Source organism: Rattus rattus, chromosome 4 (assembly GCF_011064425.1).
Source record: "Rattus rattus isolate New Zealand chromosome 4, Rrattus_CSIRO_v1, whole genome shotgun sequence".
Classification (NCBI taxonomy): Eukaryota; Metazoa; Chordata; class Mammalia; order Rodentia; family Muridae; genus Rattus; species Rattus rattus.
In genome coordinates, this window is record NC_046157.1 from 21494600 (window position 1) to 21508822 (window position 14223).

General features: G+C 46.5%; 1 protein-coding gene across 1 annotated transcript in view; it reads right to left on the reverse strand.

The window, feature by feature from the left end:
- Nucleotides 1-14223, reverse strand: part of Cd86 (CD86 molecule) — a 43325-nt gene that overhangs the window by 25074 nt on the left and 4028 nt on the right. Inside the window, exon 2 of the mRNA XM_032900176.1 lies at nt 1621-1670. Coding sequence (XP_032756067.1) covers nt 1621-1666 — 46 coding nt within the window. The 5' untranslated portion in view covers nt 1667-1670. The remainder of the gene's footprint in view (nt 1-1620; nt 1671-14223) is intronic.

Consider the following 14223-nt stretch of genomic DNA (forward strand, 5'->3'; position numbering starts at 1 on the left):
CATGCATGTACACACACACATATACACGATACGCAAACACAATACACAGAAAGAGAGAGAGAGAGAGAGAGAGAGAGAGAGAGAGAGAGAGAGAGAGAGGAGCATGCATGCCCACAAATGCGTACACACACACAGAGGCACATACACAGAGAGAGCATATACACAACAGCACACACATGCATACACACAGGCAAATGTGCATGCAGACACACACACAGACATGCATGCACACACATTGAGACACATATAGATACACAGACACACACACACACACACACACACACACACACACACACATTATCTTTATCTCCCTCACCTCTGATATTTATGTGTGTGCACATTGCCTTTCCATCTCCCCAGGAGCTGAGGAATGAGGGCTGTCATTGTCACCTGTACACATCACACTGGCGACCTCAGAAAGCCTTGGGTGCTAAGCAGAAAACACAAATCACAAAAGGCCCATCTCTATCTGCTGAGACCTGAGGGAATATCTCTTCACAACACTCACCTCCTCCTCCTCACCCTGCCAGGGCTGGGGACAGAGGCCAAGGGACCTGTTGTGCAACCATTACGGAGGAGGTGGTTTTGTGGCCCAGCTGGTGAGTCAGAGGCCAGGGGGACAGGGATGGCCTGCAGCTGCTGCAGGCGCTCCACAAGCTCGCCTTCCCTGTCTGCTGGTCACCAAGACTCAGAGGGCTTCCCTGTCAGCGCTGAGGTGGAGAAAATAAGTACAGGAAAGCGTGGGCCAGCAGAAACAAAATGGCATTCCATTGCAGGATGCACGGTAGGGCCTCCAGCCACTTGCTTATAGGTTTATCCAGGATTGCAGTGAGCCAGGAAGGGCTGGATTCTGGAAGGCCTCACACTTCTAAACTTTAGGGAGCTTGTCAGGAAAGACAACCCACAATTCAAATGCAAAATGTCACCCAGCAGGAGACTTTGATGGGTGGGGAAGGAGAGGCAATCAAATTAATTGTTGTTTTCTTATCCAAATCATACCAAGTCATAAGATATGTGATGCAGTTCTGGGACCCTCCTGGGGTCTTTAGGGGTTAGAAAGTGGGGAGCCTTGCAAGCGGGAACACTGAAGCATGAGCTAAGTTAGCTTTAGAGTAAATTGGCTGGCATGATTATCTGGAGGTCCAGAGTCACGAAGCATGATCAGTACGAAGTAGGGCACAAGCTAAGGAAGAAGGGTGTGGGTGGTGGACCAGTACTACAAGAAGTAGTTTTTGGAAGCTGTTTCCTAAGGGCTTGAGAATATTGAAAATGGGGACTGAAAAGACCAGATGTGTATGTGCGGAGTAGAGTCAGAGGCTTTGCTGTCATGGCCTTCTTTACTCCTCTAGGAGTCCTGGACAGGACACTCCACCTTGCGCTGTGCGTCAAGATCCTGGGGGTTTGGTTGCTGAGGAGGAAGATGCCCAGACTGGAGACATCTGGTCATGGTCTTGAGCCTTGCCTACTCTCTAGGAAAGCTACTTGCCATGGAGTCTTAGGCAACTCTAGTCAAACGTGAGCAAACCATGCCAACAACTCTCAGGCCTGGGCTTGCAGTGGTCTGACTCGCTGGAAGACAGCAGAAGAACTCTAGGACTTTACACAGAAAAGGGTTCTTACCTGAGAGCAGATAGGCCAACACCGAGAAAAGGATTCCCAAGTACATGGTGCTGGAGTTGAAAAAGACAAGATAAAACCTAGTTAGAAAGTGAGACTGAAAACAATTGTTCACTGAAACATGACTTAGAAAGAATATTTAAAATTCATGTAGGTTTTCTTGTTCACTGAAGTCGTTTCCCCTTTTAGCTCCACACACAGGCCATATTTCCCGGCCTCCTTTGCAGTGAAGCAGGCCATGTTACTGAGGGCAGAAAAGATGGCTGCTGCTTCTAAACATGGTAACAGAGGTCTCCTCCGTCCTCCTCCTCCCTCTTCCCCCTCCTCCTCCTCCTCCTCCTCCTCCTCCTCCTCCCTCCTCCCTCCTCCTCCTCCCTCCTCCCACCTCCCACCTCCCCCCTCCTCCCCCCCTCCTCCCTCCCTCCCTCCTCCCTCCTCCCTCCTTTTCCTTCCCAGGCTCAGGGAATCCTAAGGAAAAGTCCAAGGACCAGTACGATGCCCAAGTCTCACAAAGGCAGAGACTTAGTTTTCAGACTGAAGTAGCAGAAAGCTCTCCAACCCTCTGCACCCTTCCCGCAGCTGATCAGGACTAACATTAGCCAGATGTACTTGATGTTAGGTGACGAGGCTGTGGGACATTCTGCTGTAGAGCAAGCATTAATTACTTTTTTCAACCAATGCAGGGAATACAAGAGTACACCGAGACACTTGAGTAAAACCAAACTTCCTTTGATTTTCCTGTGGTCTTCAAAGTTTAGCGTACACGGAAGTCACCGGGACAGTGACACTTCGTTACGCATTTTTGACAGTGTTTTAAATTGAACCCAGGGCCTTGTGTTTGCCAGACAAGTGCCCCGCCCACTGAATGAATTTCTCAGCTCCCTCACTGTAATTTTTTTTAAAGCTGTGACAAAATACATACAATGTTTACTAGTCTGCTCATTTTCAGACATGCAGTAGCACATAAAAAAAATTTGCATCGTGTAACCATCAACATCACCGTATCCCAAAGTCTCGCGTCATTTTGCGAGATGGAAACTCTAGACTCCGTAAACAGTGCTCCGTCCTCCTTCTTCCCTTTGTCTCAGAAACCACTTTCTGTCTCCACGGACCTGACGTAGATGTAAGTGGAATCTTACAGTATTTAGCTTCCTGTGCTGGGTTTGCTTCACTTGTCGCGGTGCCTTAGGGGCCCATCCATATTGCAGCCCCTGCTGGAATTTCCACACTTCTGACGATGCTCACACCGGGTTCAGTGTCTGCCGCCATCTGCAGATGGCTGCCTGAATTAAGTACAACTTTTCAGTGCTGTGAAGGATGCTGCTGCGAACAGGAGCATTCAGATTTCTCCCCAGTTTTCTGCTTTCACTTCTTTTAGATACAAACTGAGAAGTGGAAAAGTGGGTCATACGGAGATTCTATTTTAAACCCTCTGAGGAACCACTCTCCTACAGTCCCCCACATTCCCATCAAAGGCGCCCAGTAACTGATTCCTCCATATCCTTGGCGGACATTTTTCTGACTCGTTCTTCCAAGTCTAATAAGCCACGTCTGTTTGGTGGTTTCCACTGCTATTTCAAAAACAAATTTCTCTTATGAATCGGAGTATCCCGCCAAATGATTAAGACGTTCGTATTTCTTACGCCACGCGTTCGCACGCAGCCTACCCCCACCCCCTCCCTGAATCCTGTTTTGAGTCTGACTTTTTCTTGTTAAGCTGTGGAAGTTTTTTATCCCCCCGTATAGAAAATTAGCAGTGATGATGTTACAGGTAAGTTCGGCTGCCAAAATATTCGATGTTCGATGTACTAATGTCTGGTTCCCCGTAGTTTTTTTCTCCCTCTCTCCCGCTAACTGTAGTGGATGTTAGGGTTTACAATTGCCAGTTGAGCTGTAGCCGACATGGCATGACCGTGGAGCCTGGGGACCCCTTGCCCATCTCTTCACATTAAGTCACTCACACTATCCTATTTATCATGGATTTGAAGGCTGGGGCCTCTTTAGGTCTGAATTCCTACCTAAATATAGGAGTCTATATAATACCTGAAAAGTCAGCACGCTAAATCTAATCAAAGAACTTTTCCCCATCTGACGTGTCAAACACACAGGGTCACAGAATCAAATGATCCGATGCTATAAACTTAACTTGATTAGTTTAACTCAGATGGAACCATTATGGCGGGGGTGGGGGAGCGTCTCAATCTGTGTGTCGTGACCCCTTTATGGGACAAATGACCTTTTCACAGGGCTGCCTAAGACCATCAGAAATATCAGATATTTACATTGCATTTCATCACAGTGCCAAAATTGCAGTTATGAATTAGCAATGAAAACAATTTTATGGTTGGGGGTCCCTACAGCATGAGGAACTGTCTTAAGGGGTCATGGCATTAGGAAGGTTGAGATCCACCGAATAATAGCTTTCTGAAATCTAGAACAAATGGTCCCTGTAACTCTCTGGGTGGGGCAAAGCTCTGGCCCTGCCCAGGAAGTCCCTGCTATTGCAAACTTCTCCGTTTGGAAACTTGTCTTTCCCTAATTAAAAACAGCAGTCTCTTTCACGTCTTTGCATTGACTGTTACCAGCTTTGTGACTGGGTTTTTTTGTTTGTTTGTTTGTTTGTTTGGGGTTATTTTGTTTGTTTTTTGTTTTGGGTTTTTTTTGTTTATTTGTTGTTTTTTGTTTTTTGTTTGTTTGTTTTTTGCAGGATGAGGATTTGAGAACAGGTCTTGCTCTGTAGTGCAGGATTGCCTCAAATGCATGATTCCCCTGCCTCAGCCTCCAAGTAAAGGGTTTATACACTAGCACAACCACACCCAGCTCAGTACTGGTTTTATTCTCTGAAATTACCTACAGTAAGCATACCAGGCTTCAGCAAAAGCCATGTAGGGGTTTGAGGATGGCAATCTTCTACACCTCACACCCTGGACTTGCCAGACCGTTCCAGTTCTCCAGAGAAACATCACTATTGCTCACAAGGAGACTGCACACCAGCCTGGCAGACACTGCAGACATCTCTGGTGTCCATTCCTAACACATGGGCACAACCTTCCTTCAGAAAGGGTGAGTGTGTGTGTGTATGTGTGGTCTATGTGTGTGTGTATGTGTGTGGTCTGTGTGTGTGTGTGGTCTATGTGGTGTGTGTGTGTGTGTGTGTGTGTGTGTGTGTGGTTTGTGTGTACTTTAGGAAGCCAGTCTCTCCACTCTAGTTGGCTCAGAACAGAGATATTACTTCCCAGGAAAGAACTGTCCCCAAACTTCAAACACAGGCAAGGCTTTTACCAGGTGGCACAAGAAATGGAAACTCTTATTATCAGAGGAAGCATTCAGAGGCAATGGGAGAGGAAAGAACCTAAGAATTTATCGGGGACAGGGGGATTCTCTGACAGATTTCTGTCACTAGAAGCAGAATCAGACCTAAGAGGTGGATAGGCTAGTGAAAAGCCTAAAAAAAAAAAAAAAAAAAAAAAAAAAAAAAATGCCGTTCACACAAGAAGAGTTACAGTCTAGAAACCAAAGTGCCCAAGAATACCATCTTCACTGACTTTATATACCTAGCCACAAAGCATGAGTAAGAGTGGTGGGATAAATGACCAAGTACCCTGTTTTTTTTTTTTTTTTCCCCGTGACTAGATGAGACTGTTCACCCCCATGACACGGATGAAGAACCCATTTCAAAGGCTGAAGATATGTTTGAGGCCATGAACCTAGCAGCAGAAGAGCTGAGACACAATGTGGTCCCTTTAAAAGTGCCAACCGGAATCAGCAGCGCGTGGGTAGCAAGCAAAAAGATTCTGAATCTTCCCACTGGTGGGATAAGAAGGGATAGCACACTACCAGAACATAACCTAAAATCACTACAGAACCCTTGGCAGACCCTGTGACAGGGTAGAACCGGGTCAAAGCCTCCATTTGCATCATGGGAGGTTTTGTCCTAATAGGCAAATCATTCCACAGATGCTTCGGGAGCTCCTACTGTGTGCCAGGTAGAGAACGCTCCCCACCCCTCACAGGCAACAGGCTCTAGCACAGGCACCGGGATCTAGTTGAGGCAGAAGAGGTGACACAGGACCATGCTGTTCTGAAAGAGGAAGTGGGGGAAGGATTCCCTGAGAGAAATCAGGAAGCCAGCAGTGGAAAAGACTTTGTCCTGAACATAGTGGTAACCAGGTGCTAGAGAAATGCTGCTAAGAGGGGTATTGTCTCGGCAAGGCTGCTCGTTCACACCGTCTTAAAGGCAAATATTTACTGAGTATTTTCAGCATTAAAGGTTTAGGGAGATATAAAGATACATAGGCCTGGATCCTTCACATAGCATTCAAAAGAAAGGTAGTGTCCAGGATTAAGTCAAGCTGAAAAACATTGCAGAGAGTGGTAGCGTTCAGCTCCTCCTAGAGTGTATGGGCGTTCACGCTGCAAGCGGAAACAGCAGATAACACAGCCACTAGAGGAAGGACCAGGTCTTACAGCGCAAGCGCACTAGGGCCACTGGTCTCTGCCGGTGTACACTTATGGCTGAACAAGCCGACTCTGGGTGGATCCATCTGCTGGCTGGGGGACGCAGATCCCACGAGCACTCATTGCTGGAGCCTCTGTTTGCCTCTACTGTCATAACGTACTAGAGTTCTTCAGAGTCCCAAAGCTAAAGCCACGTGCTAACAGCGCTAGTGTTGTCGTTGAGCCTCCCGGAGGAATACGGTGGAGTTATTCCCTTTCATTTGAAGTTTGCGAACTGCAAAGGATGGACATTGCTTGGGGTCCTGTGCTTTTGACCGTTAACAAGGCTCTGGCACAGTGAGGTGTTTGAGAACAGTGCAGAATCACTGCGGTCAAGACTGGGTGGTTCTGTGTTCATTCGCGCTTCAGCAAACGTTCATTGAGGCGGACACTGTGCTCAGCGCTGGGGACAGGGTGATGAGCAAAGTCAGAAATGGCAAATGGTCTGTCGTAGTGCAATTGCTTGGTTTGGGAAAGGAGCAATATAATCGTCAATTAAACATAAACAAATATAAAAATTTTACTAGGAAAGATGTTCGTGGCACTGAAGAAAGTTTTCATATGACTCGTCTAAAGTGCTATTTTAGGATTCAGTATTGCCACCTGCATTCTGATACCCTCCCACAAAGAGGTGGGGTCTAACCATTTCTCCTGACTCCAAGGTTGACCCATAATTGACTTGTTTGGACTGGTTCTCTGTGATAACAAGGAACTGTTTGACTGGAGTGAGTGGATAGCATTTCATTCATTTATCTAGCAGATGCAGTTGGAAAGCTTTTTGAACCAGAGAATCCCCCTGAGGCCTAATTCTGACCCCAGAACTGTATGAGGGAAATAGTCCAGCAGTACCTCTAGGAAAGTTTGTAATGCACATCTAAAGAAAATAAATCCAGAGGTACTAGCTAGGCGAAGAGCTGGCAGGGGTGGCAAGCTAGAAAGGGCTCTGATCCAAAGCAATATCACATACAAAGGCACTGGGGCAAGGGAAAGATCCAAGTGGTCCAAGTGTAGGCGGGTGGCAGGCAAGGCAGGAGAGCTCAGCTTGGGACAGAATACACTTGCCTTGTGTGTTTGCTAAAGATTTTTTTCTTTAATATGACTAAAGAAACTATACCCGAGTGACATAATCGAAATTTACATCAAGCAAGATGCTTTTTTTTGTTTTAAGAAATGAGTAGCCGAGAAGCCAGAAAGACTCAAGAAGCCGTCTCACTACAATTGTTCAAGTGAAAGTGATGGCTGTTCGGTCTGAGATGGTTAAAAGAAAAATGTGGAAGTGGATTGACCAAGAGATAGGACTACAATCAATGGATGGGATATGCTGATGGGTTAACATCATAATGACCAAGAGTTAGTTCATTCGCACCCTGGTTTTTCTTTTATTGCTGTGATAAAAGGCACAAGCAAAGGCAACTTAGAGAGGAAAGGGTTCATTTGGCTTACACATCACAATCACAGGCCGTCATTAAAGGAAGTAAGGGCAGAAACAGGAACCGAGGCAAACCTGAGGCAGGGCCATGGGAGGACACTGCTTCCTGGCTTGCTCCTCAGGCTTACATTTCTTACTCGCCAGCACAACCTCCCACAATTGGCCGGCAGACCCTCCCACATTAATCATTAGTCTAGAAAGTGCTCCCGCAGACTTGTGCAGATGCCCATTTATTTGATGGACCTATTTTCTCAATTGAGAGACCCTCTTCCCAGATGACCCAGTTGGTGTCAAGTTGACCAAAAGCTAACAAGCACTCTGGGTGCTATGGGACTCTCTATTTTCTTTTGTTTTATTTTCACACATTTATTAAAACTGTGAATGACAGCAATATTCATTCATTTCAAATATGCAAATGACACAAAAATGAACCAAATGTCAGCCAACCGGAGAATCATGAAACCCTAGAAGAGAGAGACAGGAGTCCCTTTAAGGGTCAGCTTGATGATCCAAACTTGGGCTTTAAGACTGTGTAAGTGGATTGACAGGAGCTAGAGAAATGGCTTATGCATGAGGAACTATGCCATGCTAGTGTGACCTAATAACCATCAACATTAATTTGATCCTTTTCATTGGAGACAGAGGATGATGGAGATGGCACTCAGGGCCTGAGGCATAGTAGTCAAGTGTCCCACCACTGAGCCACACCCCAAGCCACATTAATCCTGTCTTAACTAGCATCTGCCCGCTGTCATCGGTGATAATCAGACCACATCACCGTGGCATCTCGTGCAGCAAGGCGAGGGTCATACTTGAGTGACAATGACAGAAGTGGCACTTATCAAGTGAAAGGGCAGCACGATTCACCAGGGGATCCTGGGAAGATGTCAAATGAGGAACAATTAAAAGACCCAGGTAAACGAACCTGAAAGAGAGAGAGCTGTAGATCTGTGATAGCCAAGGGCAAATAGTGAGGGGCCCTCCAGGAGAAAGGGAGGTACACTGTGGTTGGAGGGCAAGCACTTCCAGTAGCCAGAAGTCACAGGGAGTCAGATTTCAGCTCTAGGGGGAGAACTTTTAACAGCCACAATCTGAGTCTGGACTTTCTTCTGAGGTATGTGTACCCCATCAGCAGAGCAGCTCAAGTAAAACATAGGCTGATGATATAGAATAGACATTTTAAGGGGATTCTTGAATTGCTGTGCAGTTGAGCTCTACAACCTTAACATCCCACGACCAAGCATCTCATCACATTCATGGGAAATACGAAAATAAAAGATGGCCCCTGGCATCCCGTCTCCCTCTATCCCACTGGAGCTCTTTCCTTTCAGTTTAACACAGTGGGCAATACAGTGTCCTCTGAGGATGGCCCCAAGTACAGAGAGCCATGAGCTGACTACCAGTGATCTTCCAGGAGACAAGAGCAAGCACTCCTACCTATAGACCCCCTGCACCCCCCCCCAAAGAGAGACAGTGGTGGTTTTAGAACTGGGCCGGGAGAGTGGCTGGTCTCAGAGACAGGCAACTGAGTGGCTGCTGGAGCCAATTTCTATTAGGGTGGATGAAACTCTCCCTACATAGTGTTGATGCTGGCCACTCATTCTGAGACCTTAGCCCATGAAGGTTTCAGGCTGAGCCACAGCACTGTTTAAGAATTCTCCTCTGAGAGTATATCTCCTCCTGTACCATCAACAACTGCTAATGTCCAGGAACTTGATGTGGCTGGCACCTGCTTTGTCTGTGAAAGGCTTTGCAAGCTCCCAATAACCTTTTCCTGCAAGACATTCTGTGTCCCGGTCCTCACTCTAGACACCCTACACATCTACCTAACATAAATCGAAGAAGCTCGGACAGCAAGCCACTTTTATATGCCGATGGCTTCACACAACTAAACATTACAATTACAGTCTTGATGCACACACACACACACACACACACACACACACACACACACACACACACACACACGTGCGCATGCAAGTAATCCTGAGTTCGATGATCAATGTATATTTTTTTATTGGTATAATATTCTTTGAGAATTTTTTTCTCAAATTGTTCTTTCTGCAGTGCTGGGGCTGGACCCGAGGGGCTTGTACAGCAAGCTATCAATGGGCAACACCTCGGCTCAGTGTCTCATTGTTAATCGATATTGGTTGTACATGTTTTTACAATGTATACATCATAAATACAATGTGATATTTTTAAACATTGATACAAGAAGTGATGGTCAGATCCCGATAAGTGGTATAAACTTCCCTTCGAATCTTTGTAATTTCTTCACCTTGGGAACATTTATGTTTAATGCTAGTCTATTGTTTTCATAAAGTTCTGAGATATAAACATATAGAATTACTTTAGAATATTTTTTTTTAAATTATTGTTTTCTATTTGGGTGGTTTGCCTACACGTAAGTCTGTGCAACACATGTATGCAGCACCGTGGAAAGCCAGAAGAGGGCATCAGATTCCCCAAAACTGACTGTAGTTACAGGCAGTTGTTAGCCACCATGTTGGTACTAGGAATGGAACCAGGGTTCTCTAGAAGAGCAGACACTGCTCTTAATCCCTGAGCCCCATAATTCATCTTTTCAGCCTCTAGAAAAACCTTTAAGGATATTTGGAAATGAAGGGGTGACCAAATCCTTCACAGCAAGTGTATGTATGTATGTATGTATGTATGTATGTATGTATGTATGTATGTATGTATTTGGTTATTTGGTTATTTATTTATTTATTTATTTATTTATTTAGCTGACTGGACTAGGGGAGAGACTAGTTGAATAACGGGAAATCCGATTCTGTAAATAGCACAGGGGAGCTTATCAAGGCTGGAAAGTCAGATAAGGAATTCACATCTGGTTCAATAAATTGGAAGTTTGGGGTTAATGTCTCAGAAGGGAAAGACAAACAGACAACAGCCACAAAAACCAATGCAGAAAAGCATATGATGATAGCCCATCCATGACCTGGCAAGAGTGAGCGCTGCTTTCAGGATGACCCATGAGGTCAGTACTAAAAGGCTCAGGAACCCGAATGAGGAGGGAAGGAAACCGGAGGAGGAGCAATGGGGGCCTTTGGGAGGAGCTGAGGACACAGGGTGCTCACTGAGACTCAAACACTTCCTGGTGTCTGGCAGGCCCCGGAGATGGAGACAGTTGGCTTTGGCCAATTGTCACTCAGTCTGAGGTCTGCTTCTTCTAGCCCCACCCCACCCCAACCCCAGCCGTGTCTCCTACCCTAGGCTAAGTCATCCCTGCCATTCTCATATCCCGTTGGAGCAAATCCCCTTTGGTCTCTCTTCTTGCCTGCATTCTGTTTTCTTTTCTTTAGCCATTGTTTTCTGCACTCCTTCGGGAGCAGAGTACGCCCACACATTAGGAGCATTAGCGGATTCACGAGTAGCAAAAGGTTATGCTTTCACTCCCTTCTGAGATAACTAAACTACTAAAATGTAGGTGGCTTCCCCTCCCTGACCTGGCAGGAACATGGCAACATCATTTAGCTTTCCTGGCCCCTAACAGTAGACTTAGGTTGTAAGACAGATACTCAGTTCTCTTAGCAGTATCTATAATCAGGCTTGTTTGAGTGGAAGATTATTCCCCTTTTAAAGTATTAATGGTTTTTCAAAGCCAGTTTTCCCTTTTTACCAAAAAGTACCCAAAGGTGAACTCATGACACAGGTATCTCCCTAGATCTCTGCCCTGCCACTCAAGAGCTCTACCTTCTGGGAAGAAGGGCCACAAGATTCACCCAAAGGAAACTGCTTATCCTGGGACCCAGGGGAGCCCCCTTTCTCTCTGTCTCAGAACTAAAACCATGGTCACACAGAAAAACCGACGACGTTGTCAGGGCATAATCTGTGGAACAGCCCCTTTCTCTCTTTCCCGTGCACCATGATGATCTCCAGTTTTGGGAGTCCCTATTACTCATCCCTTGGACCAAGGCCACTTTTGAAAGCCCCCATAGGAGACAAGTGCTGTGTGGAAGAGAAAAACAAAAGAATCCGCTGTTAGCTCTGGGGAATTATCTTCACGTTAATGTATCTAAACAGAACGTGAGACTCAGAAGGGAATCATATGGTGTGACAGATAAGGACCGGAAGGGACACTCGGAGTGATTCAGGTCTTAAGACCTTGGCAGGGAGATATGATGCACTCCAAGCATACTTTGTCTTCCTCTTCTCATGTTGAAATGGCATCTCTTTCCCAGCCTCATTCTAAGGGTACCCAACATGCCATTCAGAAACAAAGAGAGCCGAGAGAAGGCTGTGGTCCTATCCTTCTTCTCACTTCCCCTAATACTGTCCCTGGCCCAGTGTGACTGGCCAACACTTGCCGGGGTTGTGGAAGTCTTTCTGGGAGCCTCCCATCTCCTGCAGGCCTGCATCAGACATTTTTCATACTCCTGTGTTTTCAGTTGCAATTTTGCCTCAGAGATCCCTCCCCTTCACTCCCACTTCCACCTCATCTTGAAACTGGGTGGCCTCAAAGCTTTTGATTCTTCTATTGAAGAGTCTGGTGTATTTTAACAGTTTACCTTTCACGATTTTCCCCTCTCCCCATGTATCCCCATCAAATTCACATGATAAAAGACCCTCTTCTCCACCCAGCGGTGATAACAGAAGCGGAATCAGTAGACACAGTTTCAGTCAGTAGCCACCCAGAACCATGTCTTCCTTACCCAAGGGCCGCGTCCCTGTCATTATTATCTTCCCCATTAGAAGCTGCAGGAATATAATTTGCCTGCATGCCTTTGATATATGCCCTTCTACCTAGGGCATATTAAGAAGCCAGCAAACATATGCTAAGTGCATAAATGAGCTGATAGTCCATACAGATTTCACTTGAGCCTTATCGAGTCCCACCCACAGTGTATGCAGCAGAAGCAGCAGCAGCAGCAGCAGCAGCAGCAGCAGCAGCAGCAGCAACAGATGCAGCACGGAGCCACCAGATCTGAGCATGGACACCGACACATACTCATTTTAGTCCTGAGATCAAAGTTCCATCTAAGGAGAACAGGCCAACTCCTTAATTATGATAATTTGAGGAGTGGGAAGTTCCCTTGGCTAAAAGTTGTTTTTCGCCTCTCTCTCCAGAAGCTTACATTGCTATTAATGGAAGCAATATTTTGAGCCTATTTGCAAATGCAAATGTGTACACAGCATGAGGAACACATCAAACCACGGCCTGCGCTCCTTTTTGACCTAAGAGCATTCCCCCCCTCCCCCAAATGAGTTGTTCATAATGTTGAGATGAGGCAGTTGGATGGGAAGGAAGACGAGAAAGAATTTCTGGACCTATCACGGAAAAGTCACACAGGCAATCAGAGGCCACTACAGAGAGAGCTGCGAGAATTTTCCTCTTCCACAGTGTCCCGGTATAGAAGCTCCGGGATTGCCAGAGTCCACCAAAAACTCTTTCTGTAGCAGAACTGCTGGAAACTCCCAGCACCCCAAAACCAAGAGCAGCTCCCAACTATTTGGTAAGTGACAGCTTCTATTTCCTGCCTGTCCTGTCTCTTGGCTCCATGACAGCACATAGCTGGATGGTGGAGACTCATTTCTGTAATGCCCCACATCTGATGTGAACGGTCAGAAACTCAAGGGGTGATCAGCAAAAGGTTTAAGTGGGTGCCCTCTGCCCTCTCCCCCACCTCCCTCTCCAGCTGACTGCCCACCTCTGAACATCTGCCCCAGCTGCAGCTCCTGTCTCCCGTGCTCACCAGGTTACACATGTCTTGACGACATACATGTCACCAGTGCCTCTCCACCGCAGCGCTCAGGGACCCCACACACAAGCACAGTAGCATTCCCGAAGATCACAGGAACTTGAAGGAAAAAGGTAGAAGGTAAAAAATAGAAGAAGAAGAAGAAAAAAAAAGTAAAAGGAGCCTTGTCCGCTCCCCAGGCCTCCTAGGCGTCCTTATACAGAGAAAAAATCTGAGGACTGGAGAACTCAGATACAGAAAGGGGAACTGAATAGAGAGACTGACACCACAGACAGGGGTTGTGTCGTGCTTGGTTCCAGATAACTTCTGCTGGTAGGTGGGCATTTCCACTGACGAGAATGACTAGAAGTGTGCCCTTGGTCAGGCAGCCAGTGTAAAGCCCTGAGGAAAACCCCAAAGACAGCCCCTTCCACAAACACAACAGACACATCCATGCACCAAGAGTCCCAGGAGTAAAAGCTGTGGCTAACCCTTATACTCTGTGCAGCATTTCACACCCAACCAGAGAGCAGAGGAGTCCTCTGTGAAAGAACTTTCCATAGATCCTTCTAGAAGCCAGTTTGCACTACAGATCATACTCACCTAATCCTAATGGTCCAGTAGAATGCTTCTATTACTTCTGTGTACCCTGCCTAGGCAAGAGGAGGGGAGGGGTTCTTCTGAGCGAGGAGGGACGGTCACATGCAGAAGTGTGAGGATGTGTGAGTGCAAAGTGTGCTCTCTGAACCTGGGTCTTCCATAGAGTTTACTCATCTGGGTATATGACTCCTCAGGTACTTGGATCTTTCCCTGCCAGGCTCCGCCTCTCTAGCTAGCTGGGTTAGATGGGGCATTTCCATGTCTGTGAGGTGAACTCAAGACAGAGGTAGCCTCATAGAATGTACCTCACCAGCTCTCTTAGAGGCTAGCTCTGGCCCCCTGAAGGGCTGAACAAACTATCAAGGTTGTTGTCTT